Source organism: Volvox carteri (assembly GCF_000143455.1).
Source record: "Volvox carteri f. nagariensis unplaced genomic scaffold VOLCAscaffold_69, whole genome shotgun sequence".
Taxonomy (NCBI): Eukaryota; Viridiplantae; Chlorophyta; class Chlorophyceae; order Chlamydomonadales; family Volvocaceae; genus Volvox; species Volvox carteri.
In genome coordinates, this window is record NW_003307612.1 from 284,165 (window position 1) to 306,212 (window position 22,048).

General features: G+C 58.8%; 4 protein-coding genes across 4 annotated transcripts in view; 2 read left to right on the plus strand and 2 right to left on the minus strand.

Moving 5' to 3' along the window:
* The window catches only part of VOLCADRAFT_98199 (uncharacterized protein), a gene marked incomplete at both ends in the record, with an annotated part of 9,368 nt that extends 2,326 nt beyond the window's left edge, over positions 1–7,042 (minus strand). Inside the window, 8 exons of the mRNA XM_002957108.1 lie at positions 42–521; positions 805–962; positions 1,622–4,103; positions 4,344–4,452; positions 5,129–5,176; positions 6,052–6,161; positions 6,701–6,784; positions 6,956–7,042. Of these exons, the coding sequence (XP_002957154.1) occupies positions 42–521; positions 805–962; positions 1,622–4,103; positions 4,344–4,452; positions 5,129–5,176; positions 6,052–6,161; positions 6,701–6,784; positions 6,956–7,042 (3,558 nt within the window). The remainder of the gene's footprint in view (positions 1–41; positions 522–804; positions 963–1,621; positions 4,104–4,343; positions 4,453–5,128; positions 5,177–6,051; positions 6,162–6,700; positions 6,785–6,955) is intronic.
* A 356-nt stretch (positions 7,043–7,398) lies between these two features.
* Positions 7,399–9,558, plus strand: rps14 (component of cytosolic 80S ribosome and 40S small subunit). Its single transcript, XM_002957074.1, has 3 exons — positions 7,399–7,718; positions 8,044–8,173; positions 9,004–9,558. The coding sequence occupies exons 1-3, from the start codon at positions 7,455–7,457 to the stop codon at positions 9,069–9,071; spliced, it is 462 nt and encodes a 153-aa protein (XP_002957120.1). The 5' UTR covers positions 7,399–7,454; the 3' UTR covers positions 9,072–9,558.
* Positions 9,559–13,451: 3,893 nt separating this feature from the next.
* On the plus strand, positions 13,452–15,044 carry VOLCADRAFT_67831 (uncharacterized protein; the record flags this gene model as incomplete). Its single annotated transcript, XM_002957075.1, has 4 exons — positions 13,452–13,753; positions 14,058–14,127; positions 14,474–14,641; positions 14,913–15,044. The coding sequence occupies 4 exons, from the start codon at positions 13,452–13,454 to the stop codon at positions 15,042–15,044; spliced, it is 672 nt and encodes a 223-aa protein (XP_002957121.1).
* A 2,667-nt stretch (positions 15,045–17,711) lies between these two features.
* The window catches only part of VOLCADRAFT_119598 (uncharacterized protein), a gene marked incomplete at both ends in the record, with an annotated part of 4,982 nt that continues 645 nt past the window's right edge, over positions 17,712–22,048 (minus strand). The window contains 9 exons of the mRNA XM_002957109.1: positions 17,712–17,963; positions 18,187–18,330; positions 18,560–18,700; positions 18,866–19,024; positions 19,259–19,379; positions 19,696–19,820; positions 20,455–20,601; positions 21,008–21,088; positions 21,775–21,864. Of these exons, the coding sequence (XP_002957155.1) occupies positions 17,712–17,963; positions 18,187–18,330; positions 18,560–18,700; positions 18,866–19,024; positions 19,259–19,379; positions 19,696–19,820; positions 20,455–20,601; positions 21,008–21,088; positions 21,775–21,864 (1,260 nt within the window). The remainder of the gene's footprint in view (positions 17,964–18,186; positions 18,331–18,559; positions 18,701–18,865; positions 19,025–19,258; positions 19,380–19,695; positions 19,821–20,454; positions 20,602–21,007; positions 21,089–21,774; positions 21,865–22,048) is intronic.

Below are 22,048 nucleotides of genomic sequence, written 5' to 3' on the forward strand. Positions count from 1 at the left end.
GCCGCCGCAGCGTTCAGTGCAGCGGCGCAAAAGGCCTCCACTGCCGCCGCCGCGGTGCTGCGCTGCAGGTGGAGGTAGCCCGCACGGAGCGCTGCTCGCGCATGGCCGCGTTTGGCCGCCTCCGCAAAGCAACGCAGCGCCTCAGATTCCAAATCCTCCCGCGCCGCCGCCGCCAGCGGAGCCGCCGCCGCTGCCGCTGCCACCGCATCGCCGCTGGCGCCTTTAACCTTCATCTTCAGCTGCTGCAAATGGCAAACACCTAGGTTATACCAAGCTGACGCCGAACCCCCCCGAGCGGCTCGTCGGAACAGCGTCTGGGCTAAGGACGCCGGCGATGTACCCTCGGTGCCCTCAGCTCCAGCGGCCGCCGCCGCCGCCGCGGTCGCCGCCGCCGTGGCGCCGCGGCCGTCTAGAATCATCTTGGCGAGGTTGTTGGCGGCGGTTGGGCAGTTTCGCTGCGCGGCGGCGGCGTAGAGCTGTACGGCACGGGACTCATCCTGTTCTACGCCCAGTCCGTGCTCCTGCGCGTCATTAAGCCCCAGAAACGGCGGAGGGGCGAGCCACAGAGGAGTGAAGGGAGGGGGGTGAGGAAGAAAGGAAAGGGAGGGGTTCCACCGAGAGCTCCATGCCCGACCGTGCCGCTCGGGGTTTTCCCCGGCGGGAAAGGACGGGGGCCAGAAAACATCACCTGAGAACTATTCCCCCCTACAAACTCCCCCCTACAGGACGTGACGCAGCTGGTGCACACATAGATACATACATACGCACATACACATATATGCACACACAGACATACACACACACCAGCAGGTATGCAAGCGAGGTGGTGGCGTCCCGGTGGCCGCCCGCCGCCGCCGCCCCGTAGTGTCGTACAGCCGCCGTCAGGTCGGGCCGGGAGCCCGGGAGCCCCTCCCCTCGCTCCGCCATAAGGCCCAACATCGCGTGAGCCTCAACAGAACCGCCTGAAGAGATGTGTATGTATGTATGTATGTACGTGCGAAATAGTAGCGGGGGAGGAAAAAAGGGGGGTTGGCTTTTATGTGTGTTTTGTATTGATGTGGCGGGGCGGTACAACGGGGGAGAGGAAGATTGGGTGTTATATGATGTGTGGGACAGGGGGGTCATATCTTCGCCCGTGGCAGCTACCCTGCGAAACCCTGCCTTCCCCGGTATTTCGGGGCACCCTCATCCAGTCACCCTAGTCAACTTCTCAGTGGATCGCTCAGGTTCCGCACCCACCACCAGCATCCAACGGAATCTGCCGGGTCGACAGCGGCTCAACTCCATTCCTGATCAGCTCGCTAGTTAACTTTATCCCAGGTCACCTCCGTCCATCGACTAGGGGCACATTTACCTTCCTTCACAGGAAGAATTTTCGAACCTGACAGGTCTCGATCCCGGAACCTCCGGGGGCATTACATATCTATAACCCAGTATATGTATAACTCATATATGTTATTGGAAATAAAACACCAACAGCTATAGTAGGAGTAGTGGTAATAGTAGTAGTAGCAGCAGTAGTAGTAGTATAGTACGGTGAAAAAATGATTACCGCCTCCTCCCCTCCTTTCCCCCCTCCCTACTCCGCCCACCCCACCCCATCCCACCCCACCCGACCCACCGCGGAGAGCAGCCTGCAGCAGCAAGCCTCGTGCCACAGCGACATCACGAGAGTCACCCCACCAGCCGCCGCGCACAAGGCCCCCAAGGTCCACCGCGGCCGACCAGTCGCCGGCGTCCACCGCCGCCGCCAGCTGCTCAGCGCGCTGCAGCAAAGACTCACCAGGGACAAGGTGGCTAGAGGGCCGCTGCAGCGGCGGCTGCGCCGCCGCCGCCGCCACCATCGCCGGCGGAGGGGAGGTTCTTCGCGGCGGCGACGGCGACGCGGCCAGGGCGGCAGCTGCACCGCCACCGAGGAGTTCCGAATCAAGCCCCGCCAGAGCTGCCATTCGCTCGTACGACAGCAGCGGCATCGTACGGGCAGAGCTGGGCCGCGGCGGGCTACTGCGTCGCCGCCTGGCGGCGGCGGCGGCTGCCGCCGTGGTCAACGGTATGCCGTCCACCTCGGTTTCGCGAGAAGTCATGGCCATTAGCGGCGGCGAGGACAGCCGCGTCGCCGCCGTCGGCGTGTACGACGACGACCGTCGTCGCCGCGGCGCCACGGCAGCGGCAGGCCAGTCAGGGCCGTCGTACTCTTCATAATCATCAACCCATGACGGACCCCGAAAATGACTCACCAGCTCCAGAGCGTTACCGCCGCTGCGATCACGTCCACTGCCGCCGCCACCGCCGCTGTATCGCCTAGCAGGGTCGTACATATCGGGCAAATCCATGCCCCTGCCGCTACCGTACGGTTTCAGATACGGTGGCACGGCATGGCTCCCCTGCGGGCCGTACGTGTACGTGTGATGGGAGCGGTCTGTTCCGCTGCTTCCCCGAGCAAAATCACCCCCCTCGGGGTCCGCCTCGGCGTTGCCATAGTCACGTTCGCCAACGCTCTCGTACGCGCCATCGTACCCGTGGCGGCCGCCGCCGCCGCCGCTGCCTCCGCTGCCGCCAGCTCCACGGCCCACGAAGCGGACCCTCGCGGGGGAAAATCCATGTGCGGCGCCTTCGCTTGCGCCGCCAGCGGTGGCGGCGCCGCCGCCGGACAGCAGTGCCGGCGGCGCCGCCAGCGGCGATACAAATCCACCGCTACTTCCACCGCCGCTTAGCGCCGGTCGGTCAAAATAGGCGTTCAAATTCGGGGTGCCCGACGCCGTCAACGATAAAGCTGGGGACAGCGTTGACCTCCTGGCGTGGTTCAGGCCAGTGCCGTACATTCCGTACATGTCGTATAGGGGAGAGGACGGATGCCCGTACACGCTTGCAGGAGCGGTGTGCAGGGGGGCCATGGACGCGGGAGCAGGTGACTGTGTTGTGACCGGCGACGGAGTGAAGTAGCGGTACGACCCCGACCGGTGCGCGTGTGCCGACGACGTGTACGGCAAGCTGTACGACCCTGCCGAGCCGCCACTATAATTCTGCGTTAGATAAGTCGATGTAGGGGCCGCGCCTGCGCCGCTGTACGGCAGTTTGCCGTCGACTGTGGGGCTTCGGTACGGGACCAGCGGCGGCGACGGCGGCGGTAGGGGTCCCATCGCCGATGGCAATGGCGGCGGGTGCGAGTACTTGACGGCTTGCTGCTGCTGCTGTTGCTGCAAAAGCGGTTGGGATAGCAACTGCGGCAGTGGCTGTATCGGCAGAGCAGCTGACATGTACGGCCCGCCACCCCAGCCCGCCGCCGCCTGCGGTGACAGTGGCGCCGCCGTCACCGCCGGCATCGCGGCGTACACGGCGCGCGCATTTGTCTCGAAAGGGCTGACGCCACCAATGACAGTCGTCGCCGCCGTTGATGTCGCCGCCGGGCCTGGAGAGTTGGGCGCCGGCTGCAGAGCATTGGCAGGGACCAGGATGGCTCGGGGGCCGCTGCCGTTGGGCCCTTGCGGCATGTACATAACGACGTACTGCTGGCCAGTGGTTTCGGAGACTCGACCCCGCCGGTCGGTTTCGTGCCCGCGACGTCCCGAATGCGACCTGGAAGACGACGGCCGACGAGCCGACCGCGGCCGCTGCAGCGGCGGCGGCGCCGCCGATTGCTCGACCCGCCGCGCCATCGTACTTGCGTCGGCTGTCATCGGACGCCGCGTTAGTTGCGGCGGCGGCGGCGACGCCGGCCGGGGTGAAGCCGGTCGCGGTGCAGCCGCCGCCGGCGGCGTCCGCCGCGGCGACGCCGGCACAAGCTCGCCAGCGTCGACCAATGACTGCCGTACTGTGGCGGCCCGGTCCGCTGACGGCGACCGCGTGTCCTGAAGCCACGACTCCTCAGGCGCCGGCGGCGGCGGGGGCGGTGACAACCCCAACGGCGCCGGCGCCGCCAGGTCCGCGGCGGAGGCCTCCTTCAGTGCGCGCCGGAGACCCGCGGCGGCGGCGGCGGCGCCGCCGCCGCTGCTGCCATACTCGGCACCGCGCGCCGTCACCAACGTGGGTGAATCTGGCGCCTCCCCTTCTCCAAGTGTCCCTTGAAGGGGCGCGTGGAACTCTACCGCCTCCGTTCGCTCGCGCTGCAGATCACAATCACATCATTTGCACCAACGCCGTTAGGTCAAACGCTCATTGAACAGATATCAAACATGTTTCAAACAAAACAGGGAATGAATAGAAATCTCTTCACGTCACTTTCAGGTACATTATATACATCAATCGGACGGCAACCAACCAACCAACCATTTTCTCACCGTTACATTTTTACCGCGTCCTTACTATCGTACCTTCATTCGCGAATTGCCGTACAACTTTCTCACCTGCAAGCTGCCGTACAACGCCAGCTCGAATGCATAGTGAAATGCTCTGTGCGCCTCCTCCACCTCCCTCAAAAGCGACAGTGCCTTCTCAGCCGCCTGACGCCTCGATCTGGAGACCAAGAGGAAAACGGCGGCAGTCCAGGGAGAGGGAAATAACAGCAAACATTAAATTAACTGCGGCGCAACTGACACAACGGCTTCGCCGTACGTTTTATCATGGATGTGTAAAATTACGGCGGCAATTGTGTACACACTCACGGGTTCTTAGAAACAGTAAAAATTGTCCTTAGAAACTGTCGAATTGCGTAAGGGATGCCGGTATTACGAATTGGTATGCCAGTTACAAAGCAGCCGAGCTTTCACTGATAGGATTACTGAAACACGAATTCTATGACACAAACATACATACGCAGTGACGGTTATTCAATAAAAAAAGACAAGAGACGAGAGCCGTAGCAGATACGGACAACAATATGGACACCCCCCTTCACCCGCCCTCGGTTGCGGCCCCCCCGAACGTGAAAACAAACGCCACAGGCAGCTGTCCTTGCCATCGATATTTTCTTGTGCTGCTGCTGTTGCTGCTGCTGCTGTTGCTGCTGCTGTTGCTGCTGCTGCTGATGGTTGTAGCAATAATTTTGAAAGTTATGTAACGAGGAAGCCTTCTACGCAAGGCATAGCCGAGCGTCCGAGCTGGCATCGCACCCCCCCACACAAACACACAACCAGTGACGCGGCCGTCCGTCTACCCCCCGTCCTTCCCTCCCCCAAACCCCCCGCCTCACTTAAACGTGAGATCCTTCTCCGCCAGAAGACCCATGTCGTACTTGCATCTGCGGGATGTCGTACAAAATAGTACGGCTTATCGGAGCATGGCACCAAAGGGATACGGAACAAAAAGCGGCGCGCGTGTATACATGCACGTGCGAGAGAGATATGGACCACGTGTCATGAATCTATGTGTAAAACGTGCAAAAGAAGTGCAACCCAAATCAAAATTACGGCGTACAGATACACATACAGACAGACACCCAGATTGTCCAGATCACAGTTACGGTTATCGCAGGACAAGGACGCAAAGGACGAAATGGGGAATGGGGGGGGGTCCTGTGCGACATCCCCCGCGAAGGACAAAGAACAAGATCAGCCCTCAGGTCTGTTTGGACCGTACAAGTTTTAAAAGCATATCCATCCATATATCTAAACATACATCGTCTCTCCGAAGGGGAACTGTGTTGATGGATTATAAAGCTAGGAATCCATATATCTATCCATCTATCCATCCACTCATCCATCCGTCGGAAAGAGTTTCCTAATCCTTCCTGCAGCCTGCACTGCACACGTCCTCCACCTCCAACACACCCCTCCTACTACCCACGCGGCTAGAAGGCCCGCGCAATGTCCTTCCATTCGGCCGACCCAGATCAATCTCGGTGGCCCCTTTCCCCCCTTTCAATACACACCCCTACCGCAACCTCCGTGCCATACACACCCCTCCCTCCACTGCGGCGACCTGAAGCCGCCGCGGCGCCGGCAGCCCAAGAAACACCCCCCCAGGCATGCTCCGGCGTGCTCTACAGCGCCACCCATATCATCACCCTCCTCTCCCGCGCTCTAACCACCCGTCACCCTAGTCACCGCTCCATCCCTGCAGCTCCATTCCCCGGGTCAAACCATGTAATTCCCCAATCCCCCGGAGTCAACGCACCCCTCCAACTTGTCAAGTGCGTTGTGGAGTTCCGTGGCCAAGCGGACCATGTGGGTGCCCCGCAGCCGCTCAATATCCGACTCAAAAGCATCCCAAAGGTACGGCAGGCGCTGTACGAACGTGACCACGTACCGTACCGCGTACCATGTGGAGATGGGACGGATGCGGGCGAGGTGTTGATTTTGAGCATTTGGGTTGTGGTGCTAGCTTATGAGGAGCGGAGGCAGAGGCGTGGCTGGAAATGCCTAGGGCTTAATGCTGTAGGGCTAGAACGGTGAGTTTGCGCCTATCAGAAATGCTGGAGTGTGGGCTGGAGAATTCTTCATTAAAGTCCTTGACAGGGACTTTGAAAGAGGCGGTTCAAGTTACTGCGTTATGGCTAAGCAGAGGCTTTGTGTCTGGAATATGCTTAGGGTGCTGGCAAACGCAATCCGGTGCAACTCGCAGCAGGTCAGCCATACTCGGCACATGGCCTTTGCGCAAGTGCTCATACTGCCTTACGAGGGCGCTTATCAGTATGAGCATGGAGCTTCATCTCATAATGAGGGACAGCACGTTGCGAGACCATCTTCGTTGGAAAGCTGTCAACGCCGTCGACAGGCAGCTAGCGGAAGTCCATTCGAACCAAAACCATGCTGGCTTCCCGCACCTGAAGTTCGTTGACTTTATCCAGCACAACTGTGGCATGCTTGTCCAAATGGGTTGTCGCATAGGTGGACGCGATGCCGCATATCTGTCACAGGTACGAGGAATGCGGTCAAGGAGTCCTTCCTTTGAGAATCTGACCATGGGGATATGGCTACACGATGGGCAAACTTTACTTGTAAAAGAAGCTAAAACCCCGTGGCTACTTAGACGTTCAGCTTGTTTGCAGTTGCCTTCCCTGGCAGTAGCGTTTGCACACCTGGTCGACAAGGCGGAATGCCGTCAGGGCTTCTGGCCATGGCAGGGGCTGGAAGGCGTACACATGCTTCGACTTAGACTGCCCCATTCAGGCGTTCAAAAGTGCTGAACTAGTTGCCCATACACTATGTCGTAAAAACGAGGTAGTCAATGCTGGCTCCAACACTGTAACTTTTTTAGGTCATAACAACGGTAATCATAACTCAGGTTACGCCGGAAAACACTGTAACGGATGACGAGTAATGAGCTGGGCTTTTCAGTCTCAGAAGCCTAAATTTTTAACAGTACAAAGTGTCAGCGTATTCAATACTAGGAAGGACAAGTAAAGAGCGTCTGGTATTGACCGTTTCGCAGGTTGTTATTATTAACCCCGGTGGGCCTCCTGCCGTACATAAAAATTCTTCTGCCTTAGCGCCACGCCCTGCAGACGAGCATTCCTCTCTTGTGCTGAATAGCCTAGCCCCGTTGCCTGCGGGTGCCACCAGTTTTTAAAAGCAGCCATGGCCCCTAAGAAGTCTGCCAAGGCCGATGACGCCCCCAAGGAGGTGGTCAGCCTGGGCCCGACCGTGCGCGAGGGCGAGCATGTCTTCGGCGTTGCCCACATTTTTGCCAGCTTTAACGACACCTTCGTTCATGTGACTGACTTGTCTGGCCGGGAAACCATCTCGCGCGTCACTGGCGGCATGAAGGTCAAGGCCGACCGCGATGAGTCTTCGCCCTACGCGGCTATGCTTGCAGCTCAGGATGTGGCCCAGAAGTGCAAGGTATATGCGAAGGGCGTTCTTGATTTTGAAGCAGAAAGTCGGTGTAGTGGCGTCCTGCAGCAGCAGCAATGCCAGCGCATGGCTGCCTCATGTGCTAGTTCCCATGATGGGAAACTGCTCGAGCAGTAGGAGTCCAGATTGCAGCAGCGTGGCGCCGGCACCGGAGAGTGGCGGCCGGGGGCGGCATTAGCAAGCACTCCTCCCTGGGGCTTTTGCGGAAGTATACACAAATATCTTCATTTTACCTCATTTGAAAGTCCCGAAATGGAGGCTGCTCTATTCGCTCAGCGGCGCTTTTCTGGATTTGGTTATGCGATTTCCGCAGGAGCTGGGCATCACCGCGCTGCACATTAAGCTGCGCGCCACTGGAGGCAACAGGACTAAGACGCCGGGCCCAGGTGCTCAGTCTGCCCTGCGCGCTCTGGCCCGTGCGGGCATGAAGATTGGCCGCATTGGTGGGTGTCTGGGCCGGGCATACAAAATGGGATAACCTCCAGTGGGTTGATAGAGGTTATAAATTTTGCCGATGGGCTTGTTGTCGAAATGTCAGCGCTCGGGACTGTCCAAGCTTGCCACCTAGCTTAGCACAGACTGCCACTGTAAGGGCGCTAAAGTGGCCTAATTGCATTTTCCGAGGATTGTCTCCATGGGGCGCAGCAGGGGGCTGAGGGGGTTGCATAGTTTAGTCCTCCAGGAAAGCAGCCAGGCATGCCGTGCGCCTGCCAAGCCAGCGCGGGGCAGATAACCTACACCCCAATCACCCCTCGGTTTGGCGACCTTAGAGCGTCGCGTGTTTGGATTACAGCTTCCGGGCCATTGTATATACATCTCGTGTGCCCGGGGAAAGAGGTTTGTGGATGGTACTGCGAAACATCTGCGGGTCTGGCCTGGTGTGGCATCTGGCTTGTTGTGGTGCATGCTTGGATGTGACTGGTATTGGATATCGGTATAGTTTATGGATGCCATGTTGGACGCATGTGGGTGAAAGCACCTGGGGAATACGGTAGTAGTTCCCCTCCTCACCGACTTCCCCCTTCTGTTCCCTCCGTCGCTCGTCCTCCGTGCCGCTTTTCCTGCCGTGGTCCCCGTCGACGCATTTTTTGTCTGTCGGCTCTTCACGTTGGCCCTTCTGTTTTTCCTTTATATGGCACTGCGCGCGTGGATATCCCGCCGGCGATGGGTGCTTTACATTCTGTATTCGCGCTGCTTCACATTTTGGCATATGGGCTTCCCTTCCTGTTGTTATCCATCTGGGTTGGGTTTTTTATGGCTTTTGTGCACGCAGAGGACGTGACGCCGATCCCCACGGACAGCACCCGCCGGAAGGGTGGTCGCCGCGGTCGCCGCCTGTAAAGCAGCGGTCCAGGAGCTGGAGAGCCCTCCCTGCTGCAGCGGCGTTGGCGGCAGCAGCAGCGGCAGTTGGAGAGCGAGCAGCAAGTGCATCTGGGGCGGCGCGATGGGAGGCCGCGTCTATGTCGGCAGCGCTTTTGCTGCGACTGCTGTCCAGTCGCCTTCGTCGTCGTTGTGTGCCGCTTTTCGTAGCGTTTCTGTAACGTGAAAAGGGGTGTCACTGCGGCTGCTGCTGATCACTCATGGCCTCTGCTCTCGGTTCCTGGGCGGGGTTGGGGGTGATGTAAATGTCGCCAAAGGGCAGCTGTAGGAGAAAACAAGGTTTGGTGTCCCGTGTTCTATCAGCCTGTTCTGGCGGGGGTTGCTGGTAACTACATGCCATCAAACAATACAAGAAGCGGCGCTCCGCTTCTCGGTTTGTGCAAAGTTTACAGTCTGCAGGGTCTTGGTCAACAGTTGTTCCTGCCGTTAACGATCCATGTCCTGGGGGAACTGGCAAAGAACATCAGCGCATATATATTTCGTCCGCCTCTCACAAGGCCTGAAAAACTAGTCCAGCAGTGGTAACTTATGCATCAATTACATAATGGCCACCTAAGAACATGCGTTTTGCCCGAGACATACCGGTTCCGTGTGTCAATAGGGCTGGGCTTTTGAAATTGCCGTACCGTAGTCGGCTTCTTTCTATACCAAAATACGAGGAGCAAAATTGGACAAAAAGTATTTATGGCATGCAGCAGGTATGGATAGACACGATGGGTGCAATGGTGAAGCATCATGGGTGAGAGATTCACTTGCAGTAGAAGCCTTGCAGTTGAAGCCATGGCTATTTGGCTCCACCGTACGTACCGCAACTTAAACCTGTAAACGACCATCATAAAAGAAAATCATCTTACCATGATTTCCGTGAAGCATCCTAGGGAAATTTCTGTAGAGCAAGCCTCTGCGCAGCTGATGTGGTACTTGGCAATATTTCATACGACAAACGCTAACCACTTTGTCGCCCAAACGCCATAGGCTTCAATTATAGACACTTAGCGCATTTAGAAAGCAAATTACAGCGGCAGTTATTAGCCAAACTATGACCGTGCCTGGCGCGAAGCAAGCTGCTGCGCCCGTCGAAACCCAAACGTCTACCGCCACAGCAGCTCCTTCTACTAGCGTCGACCAGCAACAGGTTTGTCAGTTACTGAAGTGGTATTTATGTTTAGAGCTCAGATTGTGCACAGTGGGCCTATTAAGCCGCCGCTATGCCTAATCGCTGCCTAGCGGACGCTTCTTTCTTCATAGTATCGTTATCCCAACTTCAGGAATACAGTCTAGCACGTAGTACGCGCTTGCTTATGCATCGCCACCCGTGACTACTCCGGGTGGGTGTCATCGCCTGTGCCAACCTTTCGAACTCCTGCTCCCTCTTCGTTCCCTAAAGGCCGTATCATCTGCCCCGGTCCGCAGCTGCATGGCACAACCTAAAAGATGGTCGCGCGAGTCATATGCCGCGTGCTCCCAGTCCCCTTGCACTTCATCCTGAAGCTCCTCCTGCGCGCCAACCCGTGTTTGAACCGCTTTCTACCCAGGTTCGGCAGCTGCAGGTCGCTGTCGCGGAGCTTCGGAGCCTGAAGCAGGGGCGGGTAAGTTGTAGCCCTTGCCTAGGTGTTCCTTGCCCCTACAACATCGCCTTCGCATTGCACATACATACATACATACATACATACATACATACATACATACATACATACATACATACATACAAGTTCGTGTGCCCCGTACCCTACGGCTGTTGGAGACGATGGCGCTCCCATTCCCCGTCCCAGACACCCCCAGACACCCCCGATCCGGAGTGGGGGTGCGACACGATTCGCGACTTGCATCCACTTGTTGGCCAGCCAGCCAGCCGGTCATTTACACAAGCAGGAACATGAACAGCCTTTGGGGATTTGGGGGGGGGCCCAGCCTAATGATTTGTGGCCTGCTGGCTGTAGGACTGTCCTGTCCCCTGTCCTCGGTCCTTGAGGGGGGGGGCCACCGGGACGTGGGGGGGGGATGTGGCGCAGGGGGGCCCCCTTATGGGTAGATTGGTATTTGCTCCATTCGCCCGCCCGCTTTTGCTGTTGTTATTGTTGTTGTTGTTGTTGCTGTTGTTGTTACAGGGTGGGAGGCTTCTGGCCATTTGAACACATTCGGATTGTCCTATCTAGTATTGAACAGCGCCACCCACCACTGCCGCACTGTGTACACTACTTACATACAGAGCCCCTCGTTGCCGCTCTCCGCTGAGGTCACCCCTCACCCGCACCCCCCCCCCCAAACACCATTACACTCCCAGAGAGTTTACTACCGCAGCGGGGACGTCTTCCTGCTGACCAAACGGGACGAGCAATTAAACGCGGCTACAGGTACGACGCAATGACGTGGCACCCGGGGGGTGCTGGTTGGCGACTGTTGATTCGGCTGGCTGCGGGGATACATGTGTGTGTTTTTGTATGTGTTGATGAATGAGCTGTGTGTGGTGGTGGTGTGTGTGTGGTGGGGGGGGGAGGATTGTAAATGTCCATGTGTGTGGTGGTGGGGTGGTGGTGAGGCGGGGAACTGGATATGTACCCCGGGGGGCGGGTGCCATAGCCGGCGCCGACCTAGGGACTCGGGGGACTCGGTAGGGCTCTTAGTAACCTTATGAGTGAAGGCGGTGCTGTGTCCGTGTCCGGTTCCGGTCCGTGTCCGGTCCGGTCCTGTCCTCCAGAAAATAAATTATGTCCAATACCTTGTGCTCTGTCGTCCGCCGTAATACTCTCTGGCGGTGGGTCCCCCAGTGGCATGTGGTCTCCAACCCCCCTCCCTCCCCCTTCATTGGGGGATAGGGGGGTGGGGGTGGGGAACTGAGCGTGTGCCGCGCGACCCGCAGGTCAGCCCCACTGGGCGGTTTTGCGCATCGTACCATCACCACACAAACCCTGAGATATTGCTCCTCGAAGTCCCCTCATGTCCCTCACCTGTCGGGCTAGTCAGTCCTCTCGGCCCCCGCCTCCCCCTTCACTCGTTCGTGGTTCGTCTTCCCCCCGTCCTCCCCTCCCCCCCCCGGCGCGGTCTTCTTCCCCCGCGGGGCACCACGGGGGTTCCTCTTCCCCCGTCTGCCCCCAGAAAGCCTGCGAGCGCTCCTGGACCGCAAACCTCAACCGCCGCCAAAACCGTAACTGGAATAACGACAACAACAGCAACAGGAGCAGCAACAGGAATTTTCTTAAAAAAATCCGACGCAGCCGTTGGAATATTGCAAAACCAAGAAGGAGCCTAATTAGGCCACGCAGCGCCTTCCTCCCCCCTTTTACACACACACACAGACACACTCTGTCCCGATCTGCGTCAGCTCGATTGGTGCCGCTGCTGCTACAGCTGCTGCTGTTGCGGGAGGATATTTGCCGTTGGTATTTTTCCCTCTCCCTGGTTACTGCACTTGTAGTGGGGGGGAAGCGTTACGTACACTACACTACACATCTGATCTGACGTAATCGCATTGTGGGTGACGTGCACACGTCTACAAACGGGTTGGTGACCCGTGGGTATCTGGCATCTGGGGGGTGGGAAGGAAAGGGAGACGCGCTCGCGCGCGCGCGGAACATGGCCAAGCGGGCTCACGGTGGTGGTGGCGGTGGCGGTGGTGGTAACCATGTGAACGGAGGGCGACCTGTTAGGGGGCCGCCGGCGGGGGAGGGGGGGGGCCGCCCGGGGGCGAAGCCGGCAAAACGGCCCGTGGCGGAGGCGGCGGCAGAGCGGGCGACGAATGGCGGTCGTGGTGGTGGAAGGGGGGGAGGCGGCGACGGCGGCGAGCGGAATGCGAAGCGGCAAAAGCTGGAACCTGGGGTACATGGGGGGAGCCGGTTGTGCACGGGAAGGAAAGGCAGGAAACGGGCGTCTGCGTCTGGGGAAGGGGAGGGGGAGGGGATTACCGCGAATAACAAAGATAATATTATTACAAATAGTTGTGGTACCGCCGCGACCGCCGCTGCTACCCGTGGTGGTGGTGGTGGTGGCGGCGGTCTGGCCTGCGGGGGGTTGGAGGGGCCCCCACCGAGGCCCCGAGCGGAGCAGGGGGTGCAGAAGGGTAACGAGCGGAACAATAACCACCAGCAACAACAGAAACACCAGAAAGGACAACAAGGAAGAAAGCAGCAACAGCAGCATGAGGGTAAGAAGGTTACCGTTAGAGTGATGGGAGCAGCGGCAGACGCCGCTGTTCAGGCAGCGACATGTGCAGCGACAGCTGCCGCCGCCAGCGCCGCAGCGGCGGCGACGACGGCCGCCACCGATGCTGCTGCCCCCGCCGCCGGGAAGCCTGTCGGAAGCCGTCGGCCGCCGCCGCAGCCGCCCAACTCAAATTGGGAGGCTATGAAACAGGCCGTGGCGGCGGCGAAGAAGCCGCCGCCGCCGGAGTTTGTACTGAAGCGCCGCGCTAAAGCGGCGGCGGCGGCGGGGGGCCCCGCCGCCGCTAGGGCCCCCGGCGGCCGTCGTCCCGGTGTGGTGGGTACCGAGGCCGGGCTGACCAGGGTGCTTGCGATCGATTGTGAGATGGTCGGCGTGGGGCCCAAGGGGACTGAGAGCGCGTTGGCGCGGGTTTGCCTGGTCAACAGCTCCGGTTCCGTACTTTTGGACACGTTCGTACAGCCCAAGGAAAAGGTGACGGACCACAGGTTGGTTGGTTGGTTGGATGCGTGAGCGTGTATCAAGTGTTTGTGGTTCTCTGTATTTTGTGGTTCTTGTTGTTTATAGTTTACATACCTAAAGTTCGTCTCCCAAGGGGAACCCCTTCGTCTTCGTCCCCTTTAGGGGAACCAAAGCGGAACATTAAATTGTTGTGATTTGATCAAATCATAACAACGTGTTTTGGTGTTCAAAACCCTGAATTAGCGCATCGTTGCGAGTTTTAAATTCTAGAGATATTAAACCTGGTGTCGTACAATTACTGTACGGTACATTGTACGGTACCCCTCGCAGGACCTGGGTGAGCGGCGTACGGCCTTCGGACCTGGCAGGCGGACGTCCGGTTGATGACGTCATAAAGCAGGTCCGTGCAGTACAGTCTGTGCTGTACGGGCGCGTGCAGGCGTGCGCGGGAGTGTTAAAGCCGCCATCGGGGTACCGGTGCCCATTTCACGAAGGGGTTTTCGTGTCTTAGCTGTTCCACCACTTTCCTTCCTCCCAATCCAATCCAAGGCTGTTTCTTTTGACTTTAAATCATCATCATCATCATCATCATCAGCAGCAGCAGCAGCACATTGCCATCATCATCATCATCACCATCATTGCCATCATCATTGCCATCTTCCAATCCCCCTCCCATCTCTTCATATATCCCCCTCACCCCTCAACCCCCCTCACCCCTCAACCCCCCCCCACACACACACCCACAGGTGGGTGAGCTGGTCAAGGACCGCGTGCTGGTGGGGCACTCCATCGGCAACGACCTGCGCGCTCTGCGGCTGGAGGACCACCCCCGGGCGCTGCTGCGGGACACGGCCAAATACCCGGGCCTTATGAAGGAGCTGCCCGGGGGCAGGAAGGTCTCGGCATCGCTCAAGGTAAGAGGGTATCAGTCACACACACAGACACACATTATCGTATCGCGGCTGAGATTAAATATCAAATAATGTAATTGCCCTCCGAATATATCCCCCGCCTCTTTCCGTGTCTTCCTCCTCCTCTTCCTCCTCCTCTTCCTCCTCCTCTTCCTCCTCCTCTTCCTGCCCACTGCCTCACTTCGGCAACCTGGAGTGTGTCGGCAGTCGTTCCTTGACTATTTTCCCAGCTACTCCTCCCCCCGCCCCCCCTCCGCCCCCCCCTGCCGTACAGGACCTCGCCGCCACCCACCTGGGCCTTACCATACAGGAGGGGGAGCACACACCCGTGGACGACGCGCGTGCCGCCCTCTACCTCTACCAGAAATACCACCGGGTGAGAGTGAGGGGGGGCCCAGGGGGGTGAGGGGGTGAGGGGGGGTGAGGGGGGTGAGGAGGGGGAACTAAAGGGGGAGGGCTCCGTTTGTTAAGGCACAGCAAAGCGCCGCCGGACCCCCCCTCCCCCCCGGGGTCCTTTTACTGATGTCACCATTCTCTGGTATATAAGGGTGTCGGTCACTTTCCAACACCGTCAGTCCCCTTACTTGCACCTATAACCCTATAACCCTAAAACCCTGTCGTACCGTGTCATACCCGTACTCATATCTGCTTCCCTTCTCTTCAGGAGTGGGAGGCGGCGATCAAATCCGGGCAGCTCGTGCCCGTGGTTTCAGGACTGGGCAGGACAGCGGCTGGGGGAGGCGGCGGCGGCAGGGGGGGACCGGCAGCAGGAGGCCGGGGGGGCCCCAGGGGGGGCCGCCGCGGCGGTGCGACCTCGGGGCGAGGGAAGGCGAGTTGCTGGGTGGGGGGGTGGAGTGTGGGTGGGGGGGTGGGGGGGAGAATTGGGACACCGCCATCCCCCTCTACCGATATTGCACATGATTACCCCCCCGCCCCCTATCGCGACCCCCACCAACTCCCCTTCGCTGATGCATATCGCCACCACCGCCAGCACCACACAACCAGGGATGCATGAGCTGCTGCCGCCGCCTGCGCTCGGACGAAGCCCCCTCGCTCGGCCCCCCCCAACCCACTACACGGTCAAATAAACAACCCCCGTGCAAAGACGCGCGCACGGAAACACAAACACACACGCAACTGCAAACACACACTGCCACACCCCACTTGTTCGTTCATGTGCAACTCCACTCCCCCCACCCCCACCCCCCAGCCCTAACCCCAACCCCCAACCCCCATGTGCAGGACCGAGGGGCGCCTCCTGGAGTGCGCGATGGTGGGGTGAAGAAGGGGGGCCGCAAGGGGGGGGTTGGCAGTGGCAGGGGCGGCCGGGGGGAGGGGAGGGGCAGGGGGAGGGGCAGGGGGTCAGGTGCCAGAGCTCCCTTGTGGAGTCTGGAACAGGATCCGTATGCAGACCTGTAGATGTACGGCTAGAGTACGGCAGACGACGTGGCCGGGTTCGAGCTGTGCTGGGTTGGGGAGATGTGATGAAATGGGTGGTTGCGTGGAGGAGTGTGTGTGGATGTTGATGTGCACGTGTGTGTGTGGGTATAGATGGGCAATGCCGTGCGGTGTGAGCTATTAAGTTCGTTATTGTGCGGTAAGGTTGCCGGGGAGGGGGGGGAGAAGGGAGGGGGATTCTTCCTTTGTGGGGTGTGAGTGCGACCACTACCTGCCTCGTAGCTGGAGTCGAGAGTGAGAGGTGGGTTTGGTGGAGGACGGTTGTGGTGGCGGTAGCAGCGGTGCAGGTGGGGCGGGAGGTGGAGGATTCCCCCCCGCCTGCGGGAATAGCACTAATGGTAGATCGATTGACCAAGGGGGCGAGAGGGCTCCAATTGTGAGAGCGTATGTATGTATTTATGCACATGCATACATACAAACATATGTATGTATGTGTATGTATGTGTATTGCTATGTGCGCCGCTTACGTAAGCTGCGGCTGCCGATTTGTACACCGAGAAACGTACGTTACGGTTGCCTTTGGGGGGACGGTGATGAAGCTCTTGTGTTTTCTGTATGTGTGCGTATGTATATCTACGCTTGCTGTGTATGTACACGACTGTGTGAAGTCTGCGGGGGTATGAGACTGTGCGCGAGGCAGCTTCACCCCTGTTGCCACGACATCCTCTTCCCCCCCCCGGGGGGGGGTGGGGGTGTACGTCAGCACCCTCATCAGTCTCCTCAACACAACCACCAACACAACCACCTCCAGCTCGTACAGGGGAATCTGGCCCCATATCAACGGCGGCGGTGTCGCTATCACCGGTTCCATCACTGTCCATCGACATGGGGCACTTCCACCCCCAGTCGAGGGACTTTTCTGTAGTGCACACTGTCGGGCTCGATGCGGGAACCTCCTTCCCGTGATGCCTTGCCTTTAAACGTATTGAAGACATGTCGGGAAGGAGATACCCGCACCACAACTACTACACGCTTCGGCGTGAGAGGGACATACATACATAGGTCATAGGACATACATGCATACATACAAGGTCGGAATTCTGGAAATCGGAAACAGATTGAAGGGAGTCCCTCGAGTAGCCTTCCGTTACAGATTGAGGGCGATGTCTTTATCACGATGATGATGGCGAGCTTTCTGCTGGTCGCGTGGTGGCCCCCCAGTGCCGCAGTGCTCACCACCACCACCATCACCACCACCACAACAACGCTGTGCGCCAGCAAGCTCACTGCTGCCGCAGTACTGATATCGACGGCTACCGCAACCGCCGCCATGCAAAGCTAGTAGTAGTCAGCCGCGGTCTCAGTCTCATTACAGTAGTAGACATGAGCCACTGCCGCTGCAGCAGCCCACAGCCCGCAGGGGTGCCGCGCCCCCATGTCATCGCTCATATGTGCCACTCACTGCAGAGCCGGCTGCCTCTCAACGTCCCGTAGGAAGAATGCTGGTCCGCTCAGTTGGTGGAAAGGCCGTGATGGGGGAGACAGCCAGATCAGATCTGATCTGATCAGATAGTCATAGGAAATCTTGCCGCGATACGTCTCTCGCAGACTACTTGTTTGTAACACACATACACGGCAGCTAAGAGCACAGCAGGTTCTTGTCCCACACAAGTGCTCACCGGCGGCCGTTGTTCGCAACGACCGCCAGTCTCAAACCCAAGGCGGCGTCCCCCCCCTTGCTGCTGGTGCTGCTACTGCCGCCGCCGCCGCCGCCGCTACCGGACCCCACCACCGCCGCTATCGCGGTCCCGGTCGTTGCCGTACATCCTGTGATGTACGAATCCGTCGCCGCCGCCTCCACATCTGGTCGGTTGTCCTGGTTCCAGGCGAGACACCGCCGAATGAAGTCCTTGGCCTCCGAGCTCACCTGGGCGGTTGGGGGGGGGAGGGGAAAGACGGGGGGGAGGGGAGGGGGATGTGTATGGGAGGAGGGGGAGGGGGGAATCATGTGTTGCATGCAGTCAAACAAGCAACTGCCGTCGCGAGAACAATTGGGATGGGGTCAAATCTCATTTCCCCCACTCCCCCAAACCAAACCCTTCAACGGCCCCCTCCGGTCCCGCGCACACAAAAACACATGCCGTACGTACCGGGGGTCGGGCGGGAAAGTCGACCTCCCGGGGTACGGCCATTACGCGCTCCCGTAGCATCTGCTCCTGACTCATGGCCTCGCCGTACGGCTTCTTTCCGTACAACATGCTGTAGAAGATGACGCCAGCCGACCACACGTCCAACTGCAATTCACCCCCAGCAGCAGCAGCAGCAGCAGCAGCAACAGAGTAACTGGATGGCGACTTTTTGACCGCGTCAACCTAAACCCTGCCTTCCCCTCCCGCTTCCCCTTTACCCCTTCCCGCATCCCCCTCGTCACTCCCCCTCGTCACTCCCCCCCTCCTCACTCCCCCCCTAATAACTCCCCTCATCTCACCCCCCTCAAGGTCTCATACACGCACACAGACACACCTCTGCCGACCCCACCTTGCTAGATATTCGAGGGGGCGCGGGGCCCCCGGTCTCAAACGCCTCCGGGGGCAGGTACCAGTACGTGCCAGCGCCCTGGCTGGTCAACTCAATACCCGCCAGAGTTTGACCCTCCGAGACTTGCTGTGTGAGAGGGAGGGGGCCGGGGGTTGGGGGGAATCGAACTCTATCGCGGATGTCCAAAGTACCAAACTTGGGCACGGGGAGAAGAGGCAGCATGGGAGTGTGTACGAACACACATACATACACACATACGTAAATACATATATACGTACATACACACCGCACCTTGCTGAGTCCAAAGTCGGTGATCTTGGCCTGTCCCAACACGTCGAACAGGATGTTGGCGGGTTTCAGGTCGTAGTGGATCACCCGGCGGGAGGCCAGGTAGCGCAGGCCGGAGAATATCTGGGCCATCACACAGCGCGCCTCGCGCTCAGGAAGCGTCTGGAGATGGAGGGGGGGCAGGGGAAAGACAAACCGCGAATGAGGGAGGAGAGGGAGAGCGGGAAAGAGGAGTGGGCGAAAAGGTGGTAAAGACGAACCACGAACGGGAGAAAAGGTGGAAAGGGTCGAAATGCGTATGTGCATGTGCGAGGAGGGAAATGGAAAACCCTCTTTACCCCCCCCCCCTTTTCCCCTCTCCCCCTTCCCCCACCCAAAACCCTCCCCCCCCCTTACTCTGTGTTCCCTCATCACACCCTCCAGGTCACCGCCCTCACAAAGCTCCAGTACGGTGGCGAAGGTGTCCAAATCGATTTCCAACACGTCTAACAAGGTGACCACGGCGGGGTGACGGAGGCTGCGGGGTTGGGGGGGGGGTCAGGGTTGGGGGGTTGGGGGGGAAAGGGTTTCCAACGGTTTCCAACGGTCAAATTGTCTTTTCAACAAACCAATCAAAAGTTCCCTTCTCCTCCTCACTTTGCTCCTTAAAGGGGAAGCAGCCGCAGCAGCCCCAAAGGACAACCGACACAACCGCAACCGACGCAGCCACTCCAACCGCCGAGGTGCCAGTTGGTTGTGAAGGGTAACTGACGGGGAAGGAAGACGCGAAGGAAGGGCGGGAACGCATACACGCACACACATGAACGCGTGGATAGACACATACGCGTGCGTACCTGCGATGTATGTCGTACTCCCGTATTGCATGTCGTACATAGCTCTCCTTCTTAGCGGAGGGCCAACCAGGCGCCAGCGCATGGATTTTGACGCACACGGGACGAACCTCCACCAGGTCGTACGCCTGCCGTACACAGAGCAATACGTACGGAACCTCACTTTACTACAAGAAATCCAGATCCAAACTCACAACAGCAGCAGCCCTTGTGCACATCCGTGTGATAGTGATGACCCGAGATTCCAGGACGCAGACTGGAAGGGAGGAACACACACACACATACACACACACATACACACACACATACACACACACATACACACACACATACACACACACATACACACACACACACATACACACACACATACACACACATACACACACACACACACATACACACACATACACATACATACACACACATACACACACATACACACACATACACACACATACACACACATACACACACATACACACACATACACACACATACACACACATACACACACATACACACACATACACACACATACACACACATACACACACATACACACACATACACACACATACACACACATACACACACATACACACACATACACACACATACACACACATACACACACATACACACACATACACACACATACACACACATACACACACATACACACACTCTCTTTCTCATACACACACGCCCCAAACCCCCCTTGCCTTCCCCTCCCAGCCCCCGCCGGCTCCCCCCAAGCACCTTGAACACCTCGCTGAAGCCGCCCTTCCCCAGCAGGTTCATCAGCACGTAGCGGGGCCGCCCCTCGGGACCCGGGCGGTCGGGAAGTACGGGCCAACGACCGAACCGGGACGCGTCCTCCTCGCGTGACAGCTTGACGGCACGAATCTGGGGTTTGGGGTTTTGAAGGAGGGAGGGTATCGTGGTTTCGGGAGCTGGGGAATTGAGTGGGGCGGGCCGGATGGAAGGGGTGGGGAAGGGAAGGGACAAGGGGTAATAGTTACGGACAAGTTTTAGGGTTTTAGGGTTTCACCTCCCCCCACCCCACTCAACCCCACCTCGCCATCTTGGAATACATGTATGCTGCCATGAACCCCTCGATGGGTGGAGGCAGCTATGAAAGAGCAAACGACGGCTGGGAATGAAGGAACACCGTACTTGCCAAGAATGGGGGGTGGAGGGAATCTAGAAGGGAATGTGCACACACCACACACACACACACACATACACACACCCCTACACCACCCCCTCCCAAGGCAGCCAAACACCTCCTGCCCCCCCCCACCCCCCCGACCTGCCGGATCTTCTCCCGGTTAAGTTTCTCCTCCTCCTCCCGCAGGGATTCCTCCTCGCGCTTCAGTACGGCGAGACGGGTCTGTGCGAAGGGAGAGGGGGAGGGGAGAGAGGGAAGGGGAGGCCATGTGCGTCTGTCTGTCTGTCTCTGTGTCTGTCTGTGTGTTCCGGATTGGGGTGTGGGGCTCAAAGGGGGGAAATCGAATGGGCGGGGGGTGAGATTGAGAATGGCCGTGTGATCGGAACAGGACAAAGTAACCGCCTGCCGGGCCGGGGGGCCCCCCGGGGGGGGGAGAGGGGGACGAAGGGGGAAAAGGCCAATACTGTACGGGCGCACGTGCACTTCTGGAAGCGACAGGGGCGGCGACCACAACACCAGGGCAAACACAAAAACACATACAACACAAGAAAAGCCACAGACCTCGGAGCCGTTACCTTATACACCTCGTCCGCTGCCACGAACTCCAGCCCGCTCATGTACGGCAAATCGTGTACGGAGACGGAATTAGATTCCTCGCCTCCCGCGCCCGACAGCGTGGCTACTGCTGCTGCTGCTGGCCCCGAGCTACTGCCCCCTCCCCCTCCCCGGGGTCCGGAGGGGGGCGGGGCTAGCCGTTTTCTAAGAAGCTGCGGCAGTAGCAGTGGCAGTAGCAGTACGTAAAGATGAGGAGCTGCACGGGTAGCACTTGGACCAAGACGGACAGAGCTCAAACCAGGAGGGGCTGCGGAGACAGATTAGAGAGGGGCTCGGCTGACTGCCGTACATACCTTTTGTGCCGCCATCACCTCCTCCTTGGTGGCCGTCAAAGTCGCCCTCCGCGCCGCCAGCTGCTGAAACGCCGTACCGTCCTCCCAAACCTAACACCACCACAGCAGTAGCAGCAGCAGTAGCACTTCAGCCAACCCAACAGTAGCACCAAAGCCGGCTGTTGCATTAGCATGACCCGTAGCCGTAGGAGGCAGTAGCCTCCTACACACTAGCACACGGCAGCGGCGGTTTTGGTTCGCTTGTGCTCCCCTCTTTCCCCCTCCGCCCCCTCGC

What these genes read in the sequence shown, in the direction of transcription:
- rps14 (XM_002957074.1), top strand. Translation starts at nt 7,455, where the DNA reads ATGGCCCCTAAGAAGTCTGCCAAGGCCGATGACGCCCCCAAGGAGGTG. An exon ending in ATGTGGCCCAGAAGTGCAAG is followed by an intron (nt 7,719 to 8,043) that starts GTATATGCGAAG and finishes CGATTTCCGCAG; the next exon opens with GAGCTGGGCATCACCGCGCT. An exon ending in CATGAAGATTGGCCGCATTG is followed by an intron (nt 8,174 to 9,003) that starts GTGGGTGTCTGG and finishes TTGTGCACGCAG; the next exon opens with AGGACGTGACGCCGATCCCC.